This window comes from Gossypium arboreum, chromosome 11, assembly GCF_025698485.1.
Source record: "Gossypium arboreum isolate Shixiya-1 chromosome 11, ASM2569848v2, whole genome shotgun sequence".
Taxonomy (NCBI): Eukaryota; Viridiplantae; Streptophyta; class Magnoliopsida; order Malvales; family Malvaceae; genus Gossypium; species Gossypium arboreum.
The window spans coordinates 23,484,982-23,498,393 of record NC_069080.1 but is presented as its reverse complement, the minus strand read 5'-3'; the positions used below and the strand labels follow the sequence as shown (position 1 = coordinate 23,498,393).

Sequence of the window (13,412 nt, the reverse complement as noted above, 5' to 3'; positions counted from 1 at the left end):
TCGTTAGACAAATGCAGATGTAACTATATTAACGCTTTTCGATCCTTGCGCTTCTTCTCTTCCTCCGTCAATGTCGAAGGCATCTTATCTACCCCTAGCAGGGCTTCTTCTAAATCCATCTGTGCAAGAATTGCCTGCGTCTTTATCTGTCACAATGCAAATCTAGTATTGCGATCCAATAGCGAAATTTTATACTTCAAAGATGTCATTACCGTGATCGAGATAAACAACCTGGATGCTCTGATATTAATTTATAAAAAATAAAATGTCGGTAATGATAATACATCGCAAAGAAAAGAGAAATAAAAATAAAGAACATGCAAATTTTACGTGGAAACCCTTTAGGGAAAAAAACCACGGGCAGAGGAGAAGAAAATTCACTATGTCGAATTCAAATTTAAATACAAGAGGAATAAACTATGTCTATTTATAGGCTTGTAAAGCCATATTCTAATAGGAGTGTAGTAAGATTGAAACACCTTATTCTAATCAATATAAAATAGATGGAGTTTAACAAGGTTTAAAAAATCTTATTCTAAAATAAAATAAAAGAAGTGTAGTTCTATATGGATTTTACTGGGTCACTTAATTTTAATCGGTTTAAAATATAATATATATATATATATATATAAATATATAATAACACATCAACTTAATTATTATCAAAAATATAATTTTTTTCATAGAAGTTCAAAAGAAATTTTATTTTTATTATTTATAAAAAACATAAAATAAAATGTAAAACATAAACTCTTATTTTCAATTATAAAATCTTAATAAAATAGAACATATAAATTAATTCCTAATTTATCTCATAAATTCCAAATTCCATATTAGTAGTCTCATCTTTTACCTACATAAAAAATATTAAAATAATCAAAATAATAACATGCCAAATAAATTTCATAAAAATTTATCTAATCAACCTAAAACACACATAACAATTAAATTACATAAATAATAAAACATTCTTTGTATATAACATAAATAGGCTTTTTATTTCAATAAACATTAAATTAAAAACATATTATGAATGAATAAAAATATAAAATAAATATAAACATACCTTAATAGCTCTTTTTAACCAAATAATACATTATAAAAATAAATTTAAAAATTAAATTGAATTAAAGAAACAATAGTAACAACAAAAACAAATTAAATTAACTTTAATCTATTAATTTATAAATTAAAAAAAAAACATTTTCTTTTCTATTTTTTTCTTCTCTTTCTCCTTCTCTCTCTCTATTCTTCTTCCTTTTTTTCCCTTCCCTTTTCGCCCTCCCCTTCCCCTTCTTCTTCTTCTTCTCTTCTTTTCTTCTCCTTCCCTTTCTTCTCCTTCGCCCACCAGTAGAAAATGAAATTGGGGACCATTATAAGGTCCCCAAGCACATAAAAAACAAATTAAGTCAGCATGCAGCCGTCCCATCACTGCAAAGTGCATGCCTTTGACAGCCCCTCCACTGGTGCCATCTGCACCAGCTCCTCCACCAGTGCCGCCTCTTCCCTAGGCGCATTTCGTCATGTCACCATTATTTTATTATTATTATTATTTACTGTATTTCGTCAGAAAATGAGGGTGGTGCCGCCTATGCACCACCCTCCACCAATTCAAATGTACTATTTTGGTACTTAATTTTGGTATTTTATTTTATTTTATTATATTATTAGGGTAAAAAAACCACGAGAAACTTCTTCATTTTATTTAAATATAATTTAAGTTCTAATATTGTAATGTATTTCATATTTAGCTTTACTCCTCCTGCTTTTTTTTTTAAAAAATTGATTATTCATAATGGTTTAGTAAATTATTAATTTGATAAAACCTAAAAGAATTGGAAAAAGGATTTTACATTTTAGGTCTAGATTGGATAGCTCTTTAAGAATTGGAAAAAGGATTTTACATTTTAGGTCTAGATTGGATAGCTCTTTATCTAAAATAAATGAATACTTATTTATTTATTTATTTGGATAGGATAAGAATATACATGATTATTTTAGGTAACCATAATTGAGGTTTACTTTTAATGAATTTGATCTAAGCTTTCTACATATAAATATAGCTCAATAATTAGATTAGATTAATTCTTTAATTACTTAGAAAAGGGTTAAAAGGAGATTAGTACACATGTTAGTCATCAAATCTATTAGAATATATTAGATCGAGATTGATCAATTAACTAACTTTACATTGGATGAAATTATAATAATAGGTTTTATAACCTTAATAATTTTATTCGCTTTATTTAGATAGGATTTAGAGTAATAATTAGTGATTAATATTATAATTAGTAATAATTTGTAGGAATGATCTTTTTATATTTAGATACGTATACTTACGTGTGCTGTATTTGACCAATAATATCTTATATAATTTATATCGCATAAAAATACATGATATCATAATATAAAAATTAATATATATATATATATATTAAGTAGTCAATGTGTAAAATTAATAAAATATACATAATTACATAGGCAAGTCTAAACAGGTTTAAGTTAGTTAATTATAAATGTTGTTTAGTTTGACAAAATTTAAGGCACATATTTTAGACCAAATTTGTTAAGTGTTATATAATATTGATACCATACATATATGCTCAGTCAACCTGACCATAAACAATTTCAGTAACTGGTTAAGTAACTATAAATCCAGCTTTCTTCTAAAGCTCTCTTGAATTCTCTGAAGAAGTTGAAATGTTTTTAACTAATTAATTATTCAACATTTTAGTAACTTTTTCTTCCATTTATGATTGTCCTAAAGTTGGAATTTGTCTTGTTAAATATTTAAAAAAAAAAATCTTTCTTGTGTTTATCATAGGGTCCTTTTGATCTCGAGTTTTGTGATCAATTTGTAAGGCTTTTGACCACAACAACAAAGAAGGCATGACCACAACAACAAAGAAGGCATCAACAATATTGTTATAGTAAAATTGAAAAATGAACTCATCAAGCTTACAATGGTAAAAAGAGACATATTCAAATAAGGCATGAATCAAGGCATTTAATAAAGAATGGAGTACTCGCTTTAGAGTACGTGAGGTCTGAAATGAACCTAGCTGATCCACTAACCAAAGGATTTAGTAGGAAAATGATTTTTGATTCGTAAAGAGGGATGGGTCTTAAGCCCAGTGGTTGAGGAATTCATGGTGGATACCCAACTTATTCAATGTGGTCAAACGAAACAATGGAAAGACTCATAGTGTAGATTTTACCTATCCCTATAGCAAATGGTGTATATGCATAAGGATGAGTTTTTACTCTTAATGGATCCATAGCCCAGATTTTAGGTGGTCCTATTGAGACAGACTTGATGACTTTACTAACTTGAGAGGTTGAGTTTATTACTTTTAATGAGTTCATATCCCAAAGTTTGGGTGATCCTATTGAGATGGGTTTGATGAATTCACCGAACTTAAATTTGAGAGGATAAGCTTAATGAAAGCCCTTAATGATTTCATAGCCCTAATATAGGTGGTTTATATTGAGATAGACCTGATGAAATTGCCTACGTAAGTGTCAAGGACTAGCCACCTTCTATGAAAATCATTTTGGTAGTTTTTCTAGAGTACTTACTAGCATCCCAAGGTACGTTGGCTAAAACTTATTGAGTTATCGTGGAAATTTAATTGGATCCGAGATTAGTTGTGTGTCATGAGTTAACTCTTATATTAACAAGTTCAAGATTTATTTACTTGTTAAAGAGAAGAATCATTATTTCACTATATACTAGTTCAAATCCACAAGATATTAGTGCTTAAGCAACTAATTTCTGTAACACCCCTAACCTGTATCCATCGCTGGAATAGGGTTACAGAACATTACCGTAAAACCATAACTTAAAAACATATATTTCCAATCATGTCATTAAACATATCAAAGTCCATTCATACACATGCGTATGGTCCCTTAATCGAGCCTTCAAGGCCCAAGAAACACTTTAGAAACAAATCGGGACTAAATAGGAAAGATTTAAGAACTTTATAGAAAAAGATAGAAACTTTCATACTGCAGGGGTCAGACGGCCGTGTGGCCAGGCCATGTGCCTCACACGACTGAGACACACGCCCGTGTCTCAGGCGGTGTAGCTGCCTGACTTGTTATCCTTTAAACTTACAAGGGACACACGACCATGTTGCATGGCCGTGTATCACACACGACTGGGACACACGCTCGTGTCTTAAGCTGTGTGAACAAAAAATAGGTCAAATTCAAGTCATTTCTTTCACCCAATTCAAGTGCACACCTACAAGTCATTTGCACACACAATCAAGCATTAAAACATGCATAATAAGACCAATTCGAATAATCAAATTTCATTAAACTAATATGCCATATAATGCACCTCAAGAGCAAGCATTCAACTTAACCAAACATATGCATAATTGGTCACCTTGATACCATTTTAAAACATACCATAATTGATTTATACCATGTCAATATAACTTACCATTTGAACCATTATTCTCATTCATCTCAAACACATATATACCTAAACTTATACATATTTGATCATAACTTATCCATATATATATATATATATCGCTTAATTCCATACCAACTTATACCATAATCAACTACATTGAACTATACCAACATATACCCAATTGGTCATTTTTCATACAAACACAATTAACCAAATTTCATATTCAAGCATACCTTAATTAACCATATTACAAACATGCCAAACTTACCTTTTTGGTCATAAAATCATGTATCAACTTAACCATATTAACACTAACCATCAAGATACCATAAGTACATTAACCACAATGATATTTATACATACCAAAACAACCACTAGATTATTTATACACAAACCTACCTATACATGCCATTATAACCTTGATCAAGACATCAAAATCTACCAATATAATCACTGGATAGTGTGATAGATCTTCGACGAGCTTTCAACCCAATCGAGCTTCCGATAATCTGTAAAGTAAGAAAAAAACAACTACGTAAGTAGTATGCTTAGTTAGCTCGTAGAATATGAAACATAAGTTATCACTTCAATACTATAATACATAGATTAATCATGATTCAACACTAATACTTTAAACTTAGTATAAACCTATTGAACACACCATTCAAGTCACAATTGAGTATATTCAATAACATCACATATACTTTTCATATATAACATATTGCAATTTATAAGTCGCAAAACATAATCATCAACCTTTTCATAATATTATGAATCGTTCTATTTACTTACTTTCCTTCCATACCAAATGTATAGCATAAACTTAAACAACATAATCATTTTACGAGTTACTATATTTATCTATGATATAGGTAATTCTTCTATAGCATAAGTAGACTTCTCACATATAAATACATTATTTATCACATCAAACCTTTTATAATCTCATATTACATCCCAATTATGAGCTTACCATTTCATTCCCTTCTTTTTACCTGTTTCATTACATAGTACAAAGTATAAGCATAAACATCAATCATAATCACAAGCTTGGCACAAGTCTAAGCACATCAACAACACATGTTAGTCCATTTAAATGTAATTCACTTGAATTAACATAAGATGAACTAATGGTACATGAACATACTTCTTTTAAATGCATCATTTCCATGAACATAACATACTTTCATATAAACTTTCCATTTCAATCCTTTTCATAATTTCTTGACATAGTTCATTCGAATACATACATTTCCTTTCTTTTTATAACTTCATGACATAGTTCATTTGAACACATACTTTTCCTTTTTCATGCTCGTTGAATCAAATAAAATAGCATCGAATATTAGGCAAATACTCAAGTAACCATTTAATTCTCTAAACACACTACAACATCACGATTTAATGTATTTATAAACATAATAAAAATATATAACTACACCAAGGCATTAATATTCAATATCAGACTATACTAGTCAAACATTCAACTTATATTCATACTTTCAATACATACCTCACTTAAAACGTGTTACCTGACTATCAAATGATCGGAGTATGCCATCGTGTCTTTCAACCATGGTCTTATTCATTTTTTTCGTCGAGTTGCCATAGTGTCTTTTAACCATAGTCTTATTCCTTTGATTTGTGATGCCATAGCGTCTTTTAGCTGTGGTCTTACTCGATAGAATCATGATGTCATAACGTCTTTAAGTCATGGTCTTACTCGATAGAATAGTGATGCCATAACATCTTTCAATCATGGTCTTACTCGTTTCTTGTATGGTGTCATAGTGTCTTTCAACTATAGTCTTACTCATTTTCTTTCAAACCAATAAACTCAATTCATATATAAACAATTATATATTAAACAATCAAAACCATAATTAATTGATTTAGTCAAGTTACAAGCTTATCTGGCTAAATTGCAGAAATATCAAAATACAAGTATTTTTTGGTAATTTTTCATTCTCCTCGATTTTCTATTCGGTATTGATCTAAATTAATAATTTCTTCAATTTATTAATTTATATAGTAAAACAATTTATTTTATCAATTTAGTCATTTTTTACATTTATACAAAATTGCCCCAACATTTTACTTCTATTCAATTTAGTCCCTGAGCCTGAAACATGCAAATTAACATTTTTATTGAAAATTCATACTAGTCGAATATTCATAGCCTCCATTTCTGCCTATTTTTTCAACAATTTCACATCAAGTCCTTGAACTAATACTATTTCAACAATTTAGTCCCTAATCGACAAATTTATCAAAAATCACTTAATAAAATACTTATAAATAACAACTAACACCTCAAGTTCATCATTTAACATCTAAAATCACAAGGTTCATCAATGATAAAATTTAAAATCTTTAACAGTTTCAACTATATAAAAAAACATAAAAATGATTAGAAACGGGATCAAATCACATACCATGCATCAAAATTTCAGCTTGGTTGAATGCTTTTTCCTCCCCACACCATAGCTATTCGGCTGAGTTAAAGAATGAAGAAAATAATAATTTAGATTTTGTTTATTTTAGTTTTAATTTTTAAATTACTAATATACCCTTTTAAAATCATGAAATTTACCATGCAACCTATCCATGAATATCCACCCACATTAAATATGGTATAATTACCATTCAAGTCCATTAATTCACCTTTTCAAAGCTAATTGATCCATTTAATTAATAGAATTCAACTTTTACAATTTAGTTCTTTTCAATTAATTAACTATCTAAACATTAAAATTTCTTAACGAAACTTTAACACAACCTTAATAACACTTTGTAAATATTTATAAAAATTTCTTAATGAAAATTTAATATAACCTTAATAACACTTCGTAAATATTTATAAAAATATTCATGGCTCGGTTTATAGAAACGAGGTCCCAATACCTCATTTTCTAAAACCACTTGACATTAGGGTTTTACCACTTGAACCTAATTGTTCGTTCAAATAGCATAAATTGCCAATATAAAATTTATTTTAATACCATATTAGACTCGTAAATATTGAAATAATATTTACGAACTTACTCGTCAGATTTGTGGTCTTGAAACCACAATTTCTGACACCACTGAAAAATAGGTTGTTACAACTTCACTGTTGTTCTTCTCGCGTATTTTAACTAAAATAGAACTTTATTTTTGCTCGTGTTTTCAAAAATCTCAAAATCACTTTGTATTAGTGTGGGATTGTTGATAATGCAAAGAAAATCATGATTGTTGAGGATTTAGTAGGGGTTATTGGGGATTTAGTGGAGACGTTGTTATGGGTTTTTTTACCAAATTGTCTATCCCTTTTTACCATTTTGTCCTTTTGTTACTAGTATAAATAGAGGGCTGATTTACTCTTTTTTCACATTCAACAGAAACACCTCTCTGAAAACATTTTTCTCCTTTGCTTTCTGTTCACGATTTCTTACTTTTAAAGAAAATTCTATCTAGGAATTTTAGTTTTAAGCTGGACCGACTGTGACCCTCCAAACTTTTTTAGGAATTGTTCTTACTATGATTTCCCTAGAAGAGTAGCATCAATTAAGTTTCATCTTCCATATTCAGGTGTATGAATATCGAAGAACTATGCTAATCTTAGGAGACGACGTCCACTAAACGATTACACTGATCAAGAAAAATTCATTTTTAAGGTAGTAAATTTACCACGACACAATAATTTTTTATTTCATATTTAATTATTTATTTTTTTCAATCAGTATTAACATATTTGTTTTTTCACTAACCTTAGTTATTTTACAAGTGATCTATTATTCTAAGGCCTCATTTGGTTTGGCTTTTAGCGCCAGTGAGGTGCAGTTGGGATAGGTTTATGCTACCAATCTCACTGCTGTGTTGTTTGGTTCAGCATTACAGTTCAGTGAAAATTCATTTCAACCTCACTGCTGTGCTGAAAAGGTGCTGGAGATTTCAGTAGCAATTAAGGGTATTGGGGTAGTGGGTATTTTTAACAGACAAAAATACCCATACTTTTATTTATTATTTTACCATTTTATCCTTGAAAGTTAAACTAATTTCTTTCCCAACCTTATTTGTTTTCAAATTTGGGAAGAAAACAACCGTTTATTTTACCATTGTATGGGGTGTTTGTACAGGTTCTTCTCCTTCATCTCTGTAATTTCTTTTTCTTTTTCTCTTCAGTTATCAGCCACCACCGTGTCCATCATTTTTTGCCAGATCTGATCTGTATCCCGTGTCAAAACTGTCGAGTCCAAGTAACGAATTAGTTCTTTCCTCTTTCTCTGACATTGGTATAATTTATGAGTATAGGACGAAGCCTCTGTAACAAAAGAAATATGTGAAACAACAAAACTAGAAATGTATATATTTATGTCTTCTCTGCCAGAGAAAGTGCATTTTCAAGTGTTGTTATAGTGTTATATGCCTCTGCGAGTTTGCTGGTCTGAATAGCAATTTCCTCTCTCATTTTCTCCACTTCCATCTCTGAAGCAGCTTTGCTATCTTGGACATCAAGCACTGAAGTTGTATTTTCTGCTTGTGAGAATGCCTCTTCATGTGACTTTCTAGCATCGCAAGCCTCTTCAAGTAAACGAGCTTCTTCAATTGTTTTCTGCAACTCTATTTCTATATTTTTTTTTATCAAATTCCATCTCATTCTTCTCTTCAGCAAGTTGAGACAAATCATTTTTCTTGTCCCTCTTCCTTAAGCACGTCTTCATCAAAAACAGCATATATATATATTAAAGCTTTTGTCAGTTTTCTTGCTTTACTTATAACCCATCCACGGATTTCTCATTCATAATGGGCATGGCTTTATTTTCATTCTGATATAAATATATGGAGAAAGTCTTAGTTTTTTAGCTTTCAAACCAAACCCAATTTTTTTTGCTTCCCTTCTCTGCTTCTTTGTTTGAATTTTTACAATAAGTTATTATTATGGTTGTTCAATCACAATTGTATCCTGAAAACTTGAGTTTACTACCTTGGCCCATGTGTGCCCTTGCATGGCTTTATTTTCATTCTGATATAAGTATATGGAGAAAGCCTTAGCTTTTTAGCTTTCAAACCAAACCCCATTTTTTTTACTTCCCTTCTCTGCTTCTTTGTTTGAATTTTTACAAGAAGTTATTATTATGGTTGTTTAATCACAGTTGTATCCTGAAAACTTGGGTTTACTACCTTGGCCCATGTGCGCCCTTAAGGATTGGATGCCACCAATCCCTGCACCACCAAAAATAATATATATATATATTAAACTTCTCTATTATTGTTACATGGTACATCTGTTAGTGATTCTTGTCTCTTCTTTATTTATCCTAATGTTTCCCCTTTTTGATTTTAATGTCTGAAGCGACAAGAGCAGCTATTTAAATCTATCCAAAAGCAAGAGGTAATTTAATGTCTCTAAAACTGCCTTTATTCATTTTGAAAAGATAGTCCTAATCAATTATCCTTTCTATATCCTCGTTATTGTTTACCATGGATCTTTGAGAATTTTTTCTTTAGTGTTAATCTTATGGCTTTCATCCATTCGTGATGTATTATTCTTATTTTTTATGAAACTATATTATTATATCTAATTATATATTTATGGTTTTATGTCGGTTGACATTTAAAATCAAAATAATAATAATAGATGGTAAAGACACGAAATTTTGTGGAGGGAGATAGTACCTTAGCAACAAAAGCTATTTGGAATGATGAGCTGACATTGATATTTTGTGAACTTTGCGTGAATAAAGTTAATGCTGATAATAGACCGACTACTCATCTAAACTCAAAAGGATGGAAAATGTCATTACCCTTTTTCAAGCAAAAACACAAAAAAAACTATGGAAAACCTCAATTGAAAAATAAGTGGGATACATTAAAAAAGGAATAGAGGTTATGGAGGGAGTTGCTTAAGGAATCTACAGGTATTGGATAGTGTCCATCTAAGAAGACAATCGATGCTACCGAAGAATGGTGGGCTGAAAAAATACAAGTTAGTGTTAAATTTATCATTATTTTAATGTATACAGTTTATTGAATTTAATAATTTAGAATTATAAAAATCTTAGTATAACATTTAACATTTAACATTTAACATGTTATGTAGGAAAATCTTGATTTTAAAGGATTTAAGAAGAAAGGAATTGAACCACGATTGAATGAGTTAATGTGGCAAATGTTTGGTGGCATTGTAGCCACCGGAGAGAATGCATGGGCACCTTCGTCTGGTGTTCTTCCAAGTGGGGTTCCTGTGGGAGATGATACACCTAATGAGGGATTTGGTGATTCAGATGAACATAGTAATGAGAATGAAAGTATTCCTCCTAATGAGGTACCATCAAACCCTTCTCAAGTAACTCCTAATCAAAGAAAGCAAACACTTGGGGTTGTATACGGTAAAGGGAAAAAATCAAGTTCAAGTAGAAAATCATCAAGAAATACGTTAACTACTCATATTGAGAAATTGTGTTACAGTATGGCTAGTCCAAGGAAGTCAGTGAATGAAATTATTTTTCCTCACTCTCAATATAATATTTCAAATGCAATGGATGCTTTGCGTGCTTTGGGAGATGAAATGCCAAAAAAAGATGAACTGTACTATTTTTTTTCATCAAAATGTTCCAAATACCGATGAAACGAGAAGTCTTTTTGAACTTAGATCCAGATGTTAGGGTTTGGTGGCTTCGACGTGAGTATGCTGAACAAAATCCAATTGCATCATTTTCATCCTTGGTAGCAACATCCTCATTTCCCTTCCAACCATACCATCAACCACCTCCACCATAAGCTCCTTAGAATTATTATTGTAATATAACTATACTACTTTTTTTATATGTAAAACTAATGAATGATATTTTTTATGTTTGGTATTTTTATGCTATGCTTTTATTCAAGTTTCTGTGTTGTATAGAATGTCACAAAATATTAATTTATTTTCATTTGATTACTTTTTTAGGCTATGGATGAATTTAACAATATGTATAATAGTTTTTATATAAATTATGATACCCCCGAATTAAGTGAAGAAGCTCAACGAAGAATAGCCACAATTGTTACCGAAGTTGAGAACAACAATTATCATGAAGAGGAAGAATATGTGCTAAGCAGTGTATTGTTACATCATGAAACTTATTTCACTATGCAACCGCGTATGGATTCAAATTATACATGTCAAATGTGGGTGGACGAAGTATTAAATGGGCATGATGATCGTTGCATGAATAGTTTTAGGATGCCAAAAAATATATTTCACAGCTTGTTGCATGATTTGCAAACAAATTATGGCTTATAGCATGGGAAAGTATCAGCGATAGAGAAATTAGCATTATCATTGTACATTCTTGGAAATAGAGAATCAAATTCAAATGCAACGGAGAGATTTCAATGATCTAGGGAAACTGTTAGTCGAATTTTTACTGATATGTTACATATATTTGCTCGAATGGGAATAGACACGATTAAACCCACTGAAGGTTAATTCGAGGAAGTACCGAGCCATATTTGACATGATACAAGATATTGGCCTCACTTTAAGGTAAAATTTACACAATCTTTATATATTTAAAATATAAATTATTTCTAAGTTTTATCTCATTACTTGTATTTATTTTAAAGGATTGTATTGGGGACATAGATGGAACACACATAAAAGTATGCATTTCGCCTTCTTGTCAAATACCTTATATCAAACGGAAAGGTGAACCAACTCAAAATATTATGGTTGTTTGTGACTTCAACATGTATTTTATTTTTGCATTTCCTGGTTGGGAAGGAACAGCACATGATAGTAGAATTTTTTTGCAAGCATTTAGAAAATAAGAGTTAAAGTTTTCACACCCTCCACCAGGTTGAACTTTAATTTTTTAATTAATCTTTACATAAAAAAATTAAAATTTTTAATTCATTTTTAAACTTGATATTATGTTTTACTTTTTTGTAGGAAAATATTATCTTGTGGATTCAGGATATCCACAAATGGCAGGTTTTCTAGGTCTATATAGGGGGGAACGATATCATTTACTTGATTTTCGTCGATGTAATCAACAAGTATCTGGAAAAAAAAATCTTTAATCATGCCCATTCTTCGTTACGCTCTGTGATTGAACGAACATTTGGAGTGTGGAAAAAAAATGGCCAATATTAAAAGATATTCCAAGTTATTCATTCAACAAGCAAGTTTTAATAGTTATTGCAACAATGGTTTTGCATAATTACATTCAAAGACATGATTGGTCAAATGATGAGGATTTTCGAGAATTTTCGAGGATTTGAGAATATACCCGACATGCCAATCTCTTCAGGCCATTTTGATTGAGGTAAATTGAGTTCTTCTAACAATGAAAGTGACCTTGAAATCGCGACGTTAAGGGAAACTATTGCAACTAGTTTAATGAATTCATATTTGTAAAAGTACTTTGTGTCATAACCTAATTTCTAGTAATAATGAAACTTGTTATGTCTTATGTTACTATATTTTTTAATTAAAAATCATCCGTCTAGATATTTCAAAATTTAATCCAAGTATAATATTACTATTTGTGAAAATAATATTTATCATTGTTATAAAAGAATATTTAACTATAAAAATTAAAAATAATTATCATTTTATCAAATAAATAATTTAAATTGATTATATAATTCATTAAAATATTTATAATAAAATATCGGAAGATACATTTTAATATTTTATTAAACGAATTTATAAATTAACATATTTTAATAATTTTAAAAAGTAAAATAATTTTAAAAACTTTTATTATATATCAATTCTAATCGATGTCCTTAATAGTAATTTTTTATTATTATCTCCCCGCTACAGCTGCGTTTGAATCCAAATACACACTCCACCATTGTTTCTAATCTCACTGCTACAGTATCGATCTAATCTCACCCTTTAACCTTATCAGAGGTAAACACACCGCCCATCTAAATTAAGCCTAAATAAACTAATCCAAACATTGGTCACGTATCATAAAGATTCTAATTGTTGAGCCTAAGTAAGAGCAAG

At 30.0% G+C, this 13,412-nt stretch overlaps 1 protein-coding gene across 1 annotated transcript; it reads left to right on the top strand.

Moving 5' to 3' along the window:
- Window positions 1-10,571: 10,571 nt before the first annotated feature.
- On the top strand, window positions 10,572-11,039 carry LOC108451633 (uncharacterized). Its single transcript, XM_017749301.1, has one exon. The coding sequence runs from the start codon at window positions 10,572-10,574 to the stop codon at window positions 11,037-11,039; it is 468 nt and encodes a 155-aa protein (XP_017604790.1).
- The last annotated feature ends 2,373 nt before the right edge of the window (window positions 11,040-13,412 follow it).